We start from the raw sequence: 13,747 nt of genomic DNA on the forward strand, positions 1-13,747 counted from the left end.
GAGAGGGCTCTGAGTGCCACCTCTGGCACCCGTGCCATAGGTTCGCCACCACTGCTCTAGAGTAAGCTTCATTTCAGAAGTGTACCACTAAAGTGCATGAGATTAAGTGTTCATAATAAATCTTTTTTCTCCAAATAAGATAATTTAGTATCCAACTCAACTTTGCTGCACTGAACTCATGTCACTAATATCCCAAACTTCAGCAAAAAGACAGACAAGTGCTCATTTTTTTTCCAGTTCCCCCATCTAGATGTAGAAATGTGCTTATGTCCTTGCAGACTAAGATTGCTCTTTATTCCTAATGCGTAGTGACGTGCTTCTTGCTTCTATTTATTGATGGTAATCAAAATGGAGCTAGACATACAGGGTTGCTGAATGACAGGGTAAGGTTTGACCTTAATGACTCTTCATGTTTGGATTTTTTCCTCTTACCACATCTGCTAGGAACAGCTAGCAGATAAGAGCTCCTTGTGTTATACTTTTCTTTGCTCTTGATTAGATAAAGATTGTGCTAATCACCTTGAAAAATCAAAGTGCATTTAAACAGTCCTTGGGGGCTGACCACTTCCCAGCTAATCTCTGTATACAGTTAAAACAGTTAAATTGTAAGCCTGCTAGTGAGAAGATAAAGGAAGCTGTAAATTCTTCCCCACTCTGAAGCAATCCATGCTGGCTACATCCAAATCAAACAAGTTCAGTTCCTATCTAGAAATCAGAACCACTTGGGCAAGAACAGTTGGTAGACAGAATGCCATGCACTATCTCTGTCGCTCTGTAACTATGTGTGTCATGGTACCTGTTCAGTATTCTGTGTTTCCTGTAAAATGCTATGCCAGTAGACATGATACCTGTGGCAAAAATGGTATAGTTGGTATAGACATAAATCAGTAGGCAGGCAAATTACCTACCTACCTACCTACCTACCTACCTACCTACCTACCTACCTACCTATCTATCTATCTATCTATCTATCTATCTATCTATCTATCTATCTATCTATCTATCTATCTATCTATCTATCTATCTATCTATCTATCTATCTATCTATCTATCTATCTATCTATCTATCTATCTATCGACTTAACATACCACCCACCCCCAAGGGGTTCTGGGCAGTGTTCAAGATAAAACCAATAAACTTACAATCACATCGTTAAAAAACAAATTAATTAAATTCAGCAACAACAACCCAAAAATTGTTGTTGGCTTAATCACATTTAGGCTTTTGCCTCACCTCATGATGAATCGCAACAATTTAGATTATGGATTTTTAATGTGGCTCTTTTTAAGTGGATCTTAAAGGACCGGTGAACCAGTCATTTTTTTCTCAGCCTAACCTACATCACAGGGTTGTTGTGGAGGTAAAACTGTGGAGGGAAAAAAACCAGTGTAAGCCACCCTGAGCTCCTTGGAAGAAGGTCAGGATTAAAAAAAAAACTGTGATGAAGAAAAAAGGTGAAGGGTTGGATGTCATGGAGAATTTTTGCTGATTTGCTCAAGGGGCAAGTTATGCTGATTCCACTGCCATGGCAGACCTCTGATTTCTCTCTTCATACTGTTCCCAGGATTCTCCTATCCCCAGGAGCAACATTTTCAGGGGGCATTTTGGACTATAGTGGGAGGGGAGAGGCGAGGAAGTCACATGCCAGCTCTGGGTTGGGAAATATATTCAGTTTTAATCATTTTAGTTGGCTGATATAAGGATATTAATAGAAAAACCCTGTGTTCCTCGGCACTCTGATAGCTGCTTACATTGCTATGTTATGCTAATGTATTTATGGTATTATGCTGGTATCTTGAAGGTAAAACTAGGGGATGGGACATATATATATGTCTATCCTTAGCTTAGCTAAGTTACCAAAAAATTACCATTTAGTTGATATGGCAGTTCTTGCCTTGCAGAATCTGCAGTTGACAAAGATAAATCAAGCACTGATCAGGCTGACAATGGGTATATGTGCATTAGGGTATTAAATTAGTTGGTGGTTCCCTTTGTCCATGCTGTGTTTTCTCTGCAGTTTCATCTCCTCTTATTCCAGCAATACCACTATCATTGTATTTGGGGGTGGAGCCTCAGAAAGGAGGGGGTTTGGGGAAGGACTTCAATGGGGTATAATATCATAAAATCCACCTTTCAAAGGAAGCATTTTCTCCAGTTGCACTGTTCTCCGTTTCCTGGAAATCGGTTGTAAATCCCAGAGATCTCTAGCAACCATATTGACAGAGTTGTTGTCGTCAGGATAAAATGAAAGAGGGCGGAATTGTGTACACGGAACTCCTTTGCCAACAGTGGGATAAAAATAAGTAGATACTTTGAACAAACAAATTCCTGGAAGATGTAAGGGCAGCTTTTGATGACTCTGTCTAAGCGCTGTCAAACCGCTTTTTGTGATTGAACTTTTTATTTTTATTGTTGTTCTTTTCTCTTTGAGCTCCTTCCTACCAAGCAGGGTGCCAACAGTGCACTTTCCTTTACAATGGAATACACCCTTGAAATTGGGGGTGTGTTTAACATGTAGGATAGACTATACATGCTATATATAGCCCAAAGCTTTCTGCCTATTAGGGGTACACAGAGATATACAGCCTTCAGTACAATTCCTGTCAATGCCTTTTTTATTCCACCTTTTCTCTCATTGTTTTCGTTTACTATTTTTCAGTGGCATTAGCACTCCAGTTACAAATTTCTGAGTTGACCTTGTATTGCTATTTCATACAAGTAGTAATAGTCACTTTTTAACAATGTTGGTTTTCTATACCCTTGAACTTACTGATTAGGATTTAGAATCAATGAATTAATAAATTCTAAAAGCTCGCTGTCTTTGGCAGGGGGAAGGGGTAAAATGAGTTAGGGCAGAATTTAGATGATTTATGAAGAAAAAATAAGACATCACAGGGAAGCCATAGCCTCTGCTAACTGGAGTTTTATATGTACTAGGAATAATGAAAATTAGCCTTCTCCTTATTATATGAAAAAAAATATGATTCAATTCTACCTCTATCATATGGCCCGTGACTGACCAAGAATTTGAGTGCCGTTTACTGGTAGCAGTGGAGATTTAGGAGAGGCTTTATGGAAAGCAGAAGTTTGTAAAGGATTTAAAGGCAGAATAGGAAAGGCACAAGCTGATGGACAGAAAAGTAGACGTTATCGGTCATTGAGAGCAGTGACTCGGAGGGCTATAGAATGGGATTAGGATAAGAGAACAAGTAAGCTGACGAGTGACTAATAAGTCAGAGATCTCCACTGCATGCCATTACCTTTTGAAGAATTCATCAGTGAACTGAAGTCTTTCTGTATAGTCTTCTTGTTTCATAGGTGGGATGGGATATGTTTTGAAGGCTTTCCAATGGTTTTAACTTCTGTAACCCATTTGGGATGTTTCACTGACCAGACAAGGTTGTATTCATGTAAATTCTATGTGAATAAATTGAATAAGAACCTGATGAATGCACAGGATAGTTTTTGATCCCTTTCAGGTCTCTGTCTATGGGACACCAACCGTTCTACCTAATCCTCCCAATCTATAGTCGTACACTCAGTTTAACCTACCTCCCAGTGTTGTGATGAGGATAAATAGAGGTGTGGAGAATGTTGTAAGTCACTTTGGATCCCCATTGGGGAGAAAGGTGAGGTACAAATGAATTGAATAAATAAATAAATGCTTGAAGAATCCAGAAATGTAACTTGGGGGTGGAGTAAAAAGTAAAGTTTCCCCTTCAGTCGTATCCGACCCTGGGATACCACTGCGAGCAGTGATTTTATAGGCAAGCCGCTTTTGTGGGGTAGTTTGCCATTGCTTTCCCCGGCTATTCTTTACCCCCTAGCTATGAGCTAGGTGCTCATTTACCGACCAAGAATGGGGGTGGAAGGGATTGCTGAACAAACAGTGAACCTCAGAGCGATTGAGGAGTCCATGGCTGGTGGACCCATTAAGGCTGTATTCAGACAACACTGGCTCTTTCCACACAACACAAATAAAACATCTTGAGGACTGAAATAGAAGCCTTTTAGAAGCCTGCTGGGTGACCTTTTTCAGAACTCAGCCCTACCTGCTTCATACTGGTGTCTGGTGTGTGTGTGTGTGTGTGTGGGAGGGGGAGGCAAGCTACTTTCAGATTTCTTATGGTTGAGAAAAGCAGGGTATAAAAAACAACTCTTCTTCTTCATTGCCCTTCTGCCTTTTTCTCAGCTCTGCAATGTCCTGTATGAGGTATGGCAACCAGAACTGTGCTTGATCTACAAAATCCCCATTCGTGATCCACAAAATCTCCAGCAATGCCAGGGAAATGGCACTCCACTCCAGTTGAGCCGCTGAGTGCTCCTGACCATTCTTGCTCAAAGGAGAAACTCTGCTGGCTTGAGAATGAGTTTTTCCTCAGCTCTTGCCTCCTCAGGTACTGGGGACCTTAAATTCAACAGATGAACTAGAAAGGGCTTGAGAAAACCTAGGATCAGCAAGTCAGTGTGAGCCATGAGCTTCCAGAATTGTCTTCCCCTCCCTCCCTCTCTCTCTTTCTAAAAATATATGTTTCTTTTCCCTTTTCTATTTTTTAAATATTGCTATAATTGTTTTTTGCTTATACTCATATATTTGTTTTTTGACCTTTCTTTACTTTTTCTGTAACTTTTTGTTGATAAAATTAAAAAAATTCAAACAAAATCTCCAGCAATTTCCCAAACTGGAATTGGCAACTTGCTGAGACTTTTCTTTGATATTTTCACATCCAGTGCTGTTGTGAGGACGTAGCCAGCTACTATTATTTAATACAGTCCTAAACTAAAGAATGTGAAATTCCTTTTGAATACATACACACACACACACTGGTTATGATTGATCGAAGTAGCATGCCCTTACAAAAAGTCTAGTCACATAAAAAGAAGATAAACTGTCACATAGAACCTGCACTGGAATGTAATCCTTTCCAGGCTTCTCTGCAGCATCAGGCCATCTTACATAATTGAAAAGGAACCCTTCCTCTGCAAAGGAGATTTGTAAGAGAGCAAAGCATAGAGCAAAGCATTCGCTAATCCTTTTGTGTCTCAAGGAGCTCAGAGGCACGCATTTCAAGCAAGAATCAAATGTTCCATTTGGAGGCCTAATAACAGAGCAGAAGACACTTTTTTTGATCTAACATGTTTGGATGTAACTCTTACAGCACTCGAGGTGGGTTCTTGATGAACTCTTTGAATAGACTCAGTAATCTTTGCAAATAACACCTCCTGTAAAGTTCCAACACACACACACACACACACACACACACACACCTCTCAAGGGCAGCAGTTCCATAAATATTGTGCATTGGACTTGAGAAATATATGTGCTCATAGATTTCCCTTTGGCCCTGCATCCGCAAACAGTCTTTTAAACAGTGCTAAAAACAGATGCTGCTATACAAATGAAAATAAGTTTGTTTTTTTAAAAAATCAATTTATTTTGCTAAAGGTTTCCCCTGATGTTTTGTAGTATAGTATCGTTTTTCATTTGATTCAAGCCCTTTTCAACTGTGACATTATGATACACGTATGGGGAAAACGTGCTTCATGCAGTCCTCCTGCTATGCTTGATCACTGTTTTTTTGTGAAAGGGAAAAGCTTGTGTTTTCAGCCTCAGTGCATGCATACTAGAACCCTGGTTTTTCTGGCTTCTGATTTGCTTGTCCTAAAGTTGAAATGTATGCTTTGCCCTTTTCAGGCAAAATGTTGATCATATGTATCAGGAGGATCGTGTGCGGCATGTTCTTCATGTGGTAAAACATAGCTGGAAAGGGCTACAATTAGGGTTGCATGACATGGTCCAGCAAACAGCAGAAGTCCAGGGTGTGTGGAAATGGAGAGTGCTGTCAGGCAACAGTGTGATGTCACTTCTGGGGGAAGTGATATCACACTTTTCTGTGATTTGCAGGAAACTCTACAGTAGAAACATAGAATTTCAAGCCATTCCCAGAGAATATAGATGATATTTTCAGATTTTCCTCAGAAATTATGTCAGCCCACTGCTTTCTTTTCAATATTTCTTCCAGCCGTGATAGCTGTCATAAGAAACAGGAGCCAGGAAAAGGTGCCCTTTCTTGTCTTCTTATAATTCCAGGGTATACAAAACTGAAGTAGTTCCAGACCAGGTTTTACTCTTGGCTTTGTGTAAGCTTACTTGGCAAGTAGCTAAGAAAGACCAGAGTCTTTCTTAGCTTTATCTTTGTTTACTTTGTAGAAAGTTATACTTTGTGTACTTAAAAAGATCTTCAACATATTCCTGAGTGTAAGTGGCACCTTACAAAGTCCTGACAGCTGTTAACCTGAAGGTCAGAGAGAAACAGTGGGATTTTAACTTTGACAAGTCTTCTCTCACTATGTTTCTATGTTAAATAAGCTATTGCAGGACAAACTAATGGCATCATTTAAAATAAATGTACTGAAATGTGAGTAATAGGAGCATTAACCTCATACTGAAAAAAAGTACAAGTAAATCATCAAGAGTGAGATCCTCCATTACCTCTGTAACTTCGCCTACAGAAATGCACTCAACAGGATGCCAGAGAAAGAGAACAAAATTAAGGACTTCAAACATTATCAAAATCTACATGAACCTAGCCTTTCCCCCCCTATATTTTTATCCCACCTTTACTTGAAAGAGTTTAGAGGACTATACATAATTCTCCTGAAGCTGATGATACACCTGCTCTTGGAAGGTTTATGGTCTCATTTATTGCCTCATCTTTTCAGTAGTATGTATTTTTCCTTTTTTTTTTCTTGGTGCTCTAACTGCTAGGCAAGCTATTGGGAGCTGTTTTCAGTGGCTGCTGAGATCATAAAGCACTGCTTCCTCCCCTGTGGGTGCTAATGCTATTCCTCATGACTGTTCCTAAGGATTGGGCTGGAGGGGGTAGATCTGGCCTCCAGGTGAAAAAGTGAAATTGTCTAACTTTTTTCTTCTTCTTTCAATGTAGTTTATTGTTAGGAACAGGATAATGCCATAGAGCAGCTATTAATGGTGTGGTAGTGGGATGCATTATTATAGGGAATATACCATAAAAGTGTAGAAGTGGAATGCACCAATATTTATTGACAGTTTATTGAGTATTCATTAAAATGTGATATATCAATACAGTGTACTCTTGACAAGTTCCTAATTGTAAGATCTTTATGTTCTATTTTTGCCATAATGCAAAAAACCCCATGCCTTTGCATAGTAGGTCCCATAGTAGTTGTTTCAGGAAGCTCTACTGCTCTAGGTTTCAGCAAGGTAGCTGCGTTGGTCTGTAGTGGAAAAGCTAAATTCGATGAAGGGAGCTTTCACACTTGGAAACTTTTGCACCCAAGATCTTGCTGGTCTATAAGATGCTATGGGACTCGAATCTAGTCCTTCTGTTGTTCTGAATGTATTACAATTCCATTTTTTAAAACACCTCTTCTTGGTTGCTCAATGCTTTGTGGGTACAGTCAACATTTATTTAACCTATTTACATCCTACTTTTTATGCCAAAGACTCAGATCCTCTGAAAAAGTTTGGTGCACCGTAGATGTCTTAGTCAGAGAGGGTGCTTTCTCTTCCCTTAAAATTTCCATGTGTGAAAGGTGAGAATCACTGATCTTGTGCAAACAGAATTTTTTGAGCAGAAGAGGAAATTTGCTGTGTGGCAAACAATGTCTAGGCTCTCAGCACTCAGTTTTAAGCTGGAGACAGGAAGTGGGGTTGGGAAATCTTAAACGTCAATATGCTATCAAGGCTAACAATAAAACAGCCATTAAAATAAAACAGATCTACTTGTCAAACAATATTCACCAGTGCCTAATAAAAGCCCCACGAACAGTTCTCTGGAACAGAACTGCTATATGTTTTTAAAGACCACCAGAGAAGGTACTCTTCTGACCTCTGCTAAGCCAGCCAGAAGGTTCAGACAGAGAAAATAAGAAAATCACACAATCCTACAAGATGGTACACAAATAGGAAATCAGCTTTCCTGATGCTGAGGTATTTCAGCTTTCTGTAAGGTGCAGTTAGCGGCGGGATTCAGCAGGTTCACACCACTTCGGCAGAACTGGTTGCTAAAATGGTGCTTATAAAAAACCAGTTGTTAAATTATTTGAATCCCATCACCAGAACCGGTTGTTACATTATTTGAATCCCACCACTGGTTGCAGTCATTGTAATATCACCCTCATGGGAATGAATCATCCAAGCAGTTCTCCATCTTGATTTTTATTGTGTGTTTTTTTAAGCTGAAGGAGAGCAAGAGAAAGCAACTCTGAATGATGCGCATTATTGGGGTTGCCAAGCCACCTGGCGATCTATTAAAGTTGATCTCCAAACCACCAAGATCAGCTTCCATGAAGAAAATGACTGCTCTGTGACATTATACCCGCTGAGATGCCTTCCTGCCTTAAACCCTGCCCTTCCCTACCCAGGCACCACCCCCTAGGTATTTTCCAACCTAGAGTGGGAAACATTATGATTTCATAGATTTAATGGTTTTCTGTGCACAGGATGTTTGTCAGGTGACAACGCCATATAATTATTATTTTTTTCTTTCTCTTCACAGATTCCACAAATCTAGCTTCAAGCTGAAATGAATGCCTTGCAGACTGACGAAAACTGAGTGTGTTCTTGCCACCCAGGCCACAGGCCAAAGAATCTGGCCATTCTGTCTTCAGTCAGCATTTGGTCCCTTACCTGGACTATTAGCCAACTGCAGAAAACTCAAGTGTGCTCGTCATTTGGCTTACATGGAGAGAGACAGCAGAGTGTGCAAGCCTGGCTAAAAATACAGCACATTTTCCAGCCAGAGTAGGAGGCACTCAAATTTTACAGTTAGCCTCTAGAATTTCACTTCTTACTCGCACACAGGACGCAAATACAAAACCTATTTGCCTTTTTTATTTTATTTTTTGCTAGTATTTTATTTTCCTTTTTTTATATTTTTGTGGTTTTTTTGAGTTAGAAATGGGCCAGTGGACTAGAATGTGGTCCATGGACAGGACTGCTTTTTTGAAGTCGTGGCTTGTGTTTTCCCTGGGGCTCTACATGCAGTTTTCCAAAGCTCTGGCCTGTCCAAGTGTGTGCCGCTGTGACCGAAACTTTGTCTATTGTAACGAACGAAGCTTGACCTCAGTGCCTCTTGGAATACCGGAGGGTGTAACTGTACTCTACCTCCACAATAACCAAATTAATAATGCTGGATTTCCTGCAGAGCTGCACAATGTCCAGTCTGTGCACACTGTCTACCTGTATGGCAACCAGTTGGATGAGTTCCCTATGAATCTACCGAAGAATGTTAGGGTTCTCCACCTGCAGGAGAACAACATCCAGACTATTTCTCGGGCTGCTCTGGCACAGCTGTTGAAACTGGAAGAGTTGCACCTGGATGACAACTCCATCTCTACTGTCGGGGTTGAGGATGGGGCATTCAAAGAAGCTGTTAGCCTCAAGCTTCTTTTCTTGTCCAAGAACCACTTGAGCAGTGTACCAGTTGGCCTTCCGGTAGACTTACAAGAACTACGAGTTGATGAAAACCGAATTGCCATCATATCGGACATGGCCTTTCAGAATCTTACAAGCTTGGAACGTCTTATAGTAGATGGCAACCTCCTTACTAACAAAGGAATTGCAAACGGCACTTTCAGCCACTTATCCAAACTCAAGGAATTCTCTATAGTACGGAATTCACTAACGTACCCTCCCCCCGAACTCCCAGGTACAAATCTACTGAGGCTTTATCTACAGGATAACCAGATATCACACATACCACTTTCAGCCTTTTCCAACCTCCCCCAGCTGGAGCGACTTGATATCTCCAACAATCAGCTCCGGATGCTGTCCAGAGGTGTCTTTGACAACCTTCACAACCTGAAGCAACTCACGGCAAGGAATAATCCCTGGCTATGTGATTGCAGTATTAAATGGGTCACTGAATGGCTCAAGTTGATTCCCTCTTCCATCAACGTTCGTGGATTCATGTGTCAGGGACCAGAACATGTCCGAGGGATGGCAGTCAGGGAACTCAACATGAATATGTTGTCATGCCCCACCACCACCCCTGATTTGTCATTGGTTACCCAAGCTCCCACAACATTCCTGCCAACTACAGTTGCCCCTACTTCATCAGTCCTAACCCCAAGTAACAAAAACTCCCCTCTGTCCCCTGTTGTATCCACACTTCCCACTGTGCCTGAGAAGAACGTTGAAGAAAAAGTGACCCCTCCCATGTTTGAACGGTTTCAACTCTCCATCCATGTTGTGAATGACACTTGCATCCAAGTTAGCTGGCAGACCCTTTATTATGTAATGTATAAACTTACCTGGGTTAAAATGGGTCACAGTCTGGAAGGAGGCATTATTCAGGAACGGATAGTTCATGATGAGGGGCAAAACGTAAGCTTGACAAACCTAGAGCCCAAATCCACCTATCGGATTTGCTTGGTTCCCTTGGACGATTTTAATAATTACCGAACTGGTGAGGACACTGTCTGTTCTGAAGGTACCACCAGTGCTTCCCTGCTAAGCAATGGAAGCAACACCGCTTCCAGCCACGAGCAAACGACATCCCATAGTATTGGCTCCCCATTTTTGTTGGCAGGCTTAATTGGGGGGGCTGTGGTGTTTGTGCTCGTGGTTCTGCTCAGCATCTTTTGCTGGCATATGCACAAAAAGGGGCGCTACACCTCTCAGAAGTGGAAATACAACCGGGGCCGACGGAAAGATGACTACTGTGAGGCGGGGACCAAGAAGGATAACTCCATCCTGGAGATGACCGAAACCAGCTTTCAGATTGTCTCCTTAAATAATGATCAGCTCCTTAAAGGAGATTTCAGACTGCAGCCCATTTATACCCCGAATGGGGGCATTAACTACACAGACTGCCACATCCCTAACAGTATGCGATATTGCAACAGTGGTGTCTCAGACCTGGAGCACTGCCATACGTGATAATGAGGGATGGCGAGACCCTACCAACTAGGAGCAAAAACTTGGAGGAAACGGAATAAACCTACTCTCTCACACACACAAATTACATTTGATAAATGTTACACAGATGCGTTTGTGCATTTGAATACTCTGTAATTTATATGGTGTACTATATAATGGGATTTAGAAAAAAAGTGCTATCTTTTCTATTTCAAGTTAATTGCAAACAGTTTTGTAACTCTTTGCTTTTTAAATCTTTAAAAAAATATATTGCTGAAGTACTGTACAGGGTTGTACAATAAGAACCCAATGCCATGGCAAAAGAAAAGGATGCCTCATTCTTCAAACATTAACCACTTTTGCTTTTGGAGCTCTCTGAGGGATTCCGGTTCTAACACCTGCTAGTTCACATTCAAAGATGAAGCAGTAGGAATATCTAAACTAGACAGCTAGACAGAATGAAAGGAGGGATATAACTTAAAACTATTATGAGGATCATAAAATTAGAGAAAGTCATGTTAAAACTGTGTTGCTCACTTTGACCTGACTTTGTGGTACCAAATTGAAGGGGAAGAAGAAAAGGGACTTTGGGATATCAAACACGCTGAACCGCCACGGTTCCTCTTACCGTTATCCTTCTTCACACAAGCTGGCATGAAAATTTTCAAGGCTTTCACATTTTCATAAAATTAGGATTTTTTCTTAAAAAAACCCGACCAGCTTTTTGTAATAAGGATTCTCATTTCCCATCCAGAACCTTCCCTTCTATTTTCTCTTAAAAGCACACTTCTGTACCCCAGTCTGGCCAAATTAATGAATGCAATTCGTTCCAGTAGTCCGAGTAGAGATGATAGGTAGGCCAGAGTCGCAAGCAATATTGATATTCGAATAGCCGAAAGTGTAAAGTCAATGAAAGTTTTCCCTTTGCTGTTTCTCAATTTCACATCCATCCTTGGCTAATTGAATTACTTAAATTAGATTTATCTCCATGAGGAAAAAAATGAACTCCTTTGAGCATAAAAGTTACTGAACTCTTCCAAATGACGTGTTCTGAACTTTTCCATGGAGACAGTGCCACCCTTCCAAGTTAAATTTAAGCTGGATGGAGGATAGGGCATGAAGAAAAAAATGACCTCAAAATACTGGCATGCGTCCCACCACTATTGGACCAAGAGCCACTTAAGTTGGAGGAAGGGTCTTTAGGCTGGAGGAATGTCCTCCAACTGAAGGTTAGATGAATGGTTAGATGAATGTCAATATGTGAGAGGATAAATGCCAATATGTAAGCCCATTCTGGCCCTCTGATCGTCTACTGTTGTCAAAACAACTTGTGTTTAACTTTGGATGCTACATGAATGTTCATGATTTTGTTTCCTTTCATCATTCATCTGATATTTGTGATGCACAGGGCCTATCTTTTTGAAAAAAAATTGACTCCCCTTAATTGCTGAGAGAGTTGTGTAGGAGATATGAAACTATACCCTGCCAGTTCTTCATAGCACGTAACAGTACGGAGCATTCCAATGCAGTTTGTAATGTTTCACAGAATGCTATCTAGCTGTAGTAACACTCCCCTCCACCCCTGTAGAAAAGCAGGGTTCTGCAAACAGTTGCTTGCAGAAACAGGCCGGGAGATCATGTACGGCTCTCTCTTGCTATTTGCAAAGCAACCTGTGTTGGAGGGCTTTTATAACCACCAAGTACAGCACCTATATGATGTGGTGAACTGTTCCTCATCTCATACTTGTGCTTGCTTGAGTCACTTTTCTGTTTCTTCTTTTCTAATCTGGCTTCTATTTACTTCAATGGTTTTGTAGATAAGATCCCTGATGAGCGTGTGAGAGCAGAACTCACCATTATCAGCTCACAGACATATGCACATAAAATTTATATGACTTGGTTTCCTTGATTTACCGAAGGGGGAAAACAACAACAAAATCCTTCCTAACATCAAAAGAGCCTGCACAAGTTGTTTCCAATAAAAATTGAGGTGTTTTAATAAAGGATTAAAGAAAATCATTTTGTAAAATCGGGATTACTCAAGATGTTTGGTCTGAGGGAGAGTCATTGCTCTCACTTTATGCATTTTAGTTTCTCAATCCTGTACTCACAAAATGTAGTCTGGCACGCAACTTTTTTTTCCATTGCTTGAGAACATTCATTCTCTACACTGAGGAGATGGATCAGCACTTTGGTGTAACATGGCAGAGTACAATCATTTCCTGAGGGATTATGTCCTTTCCCACCTGACATGTTTTATAACCACATTTTGGATTTCCATTCTATATTCTGTATATTTGCTATTTTCTCCAGCTATAACAGGTATTTTAGGCAACCTGTGTGGCTACTGTAATAGTGAAGTCACTGAACCTTTGCTAAATAAAAGGCTGCCATATGGTTTGAAATGGTGTAATTTTAGTTAGAAAACTCCACACAGAGTGTTTTTTAAAAACTCTATAGTCTCTTTGCCTGAGTTGACAAATGAAATTACTGAGTTGATGAATGGATTTTTTTCTTTCAAAAAGTATGTTTTAGTGATAGGAATCCCCACAGTGACAAGAATAAGTGTATGTTTATAGGTATGTACGTGCGTTTTTCCCTTTCCCTCCTGCAACAGGGAGTTCACAAGCATTGCTTCTGTTTCTTCTCAGCTGGGGAGTTGAGAAAAAGCTCTTTCTCTTCTCCCTTTTTCAACGAAGAAACTAAAACCATGGCTTCTAGCCATGCCCAACTTGGAGGAGAGGGGAAAGAAACAAAATCTCCCACTTTTCTTTTTTGTAAAGTCACTGGCCGATTACACACAAGGTGTTTGATGCGTGGGGGAGGCGAATATCTGCTGTGGC

The 13,747-nt window shown here is 40.6% G+C and overlaps 1 protein-coding gene across 3 annotated transcripts in view; it reads left to right on the forward strand.

Annotated features, from left to right (window-relative positions):
• Positions 1 to 13,309, forward strand: part of FLRT2 (fibronectin leucine rich transmembrane protein 2) — a 101,612-nt gene extending 88,303 nt beyond the window's left edge. For all 3 annotated transcript variants that reach the window (XM_048485134.1, XM_048485135.1, XM_048485136.1), the window contains exon 2: positions 8,542 to 13,309. In XM_048485134.1, the coding sequence (XP_048341091.1) occupies positions 8,943 to 10,925 (1,983 nt within the window). In that variant the 5' untranslated portion in view covers positions 8,542 to 8,942 and the 3' untranslated portion in view covers positions 10,926 to 13,309. The remainder of the gene's footprint in view (positions 1 to 8,541) is intronic.
• Positions 13,310 to 13,747: the final 438 nt, after the last annotated feature.

The sequence above is a fragment of the Sphaerodactylus townsendi genome, linkage group LG02 (genome assembly GCF_021028975.2).
Source record: "Sphaerodactylus townsendi isolate TG3544 linkage group LG02, MPM_Stown_v2.3, whole genome shotgun sequence".
NCBI classification, from domain to species: Eukaryota; Metazoa; Chordata; class Lepidosauria; order Squamata; family Sphaerodactylidae; genus Sphaerodactylus; species Sphaerodactylus townsendi.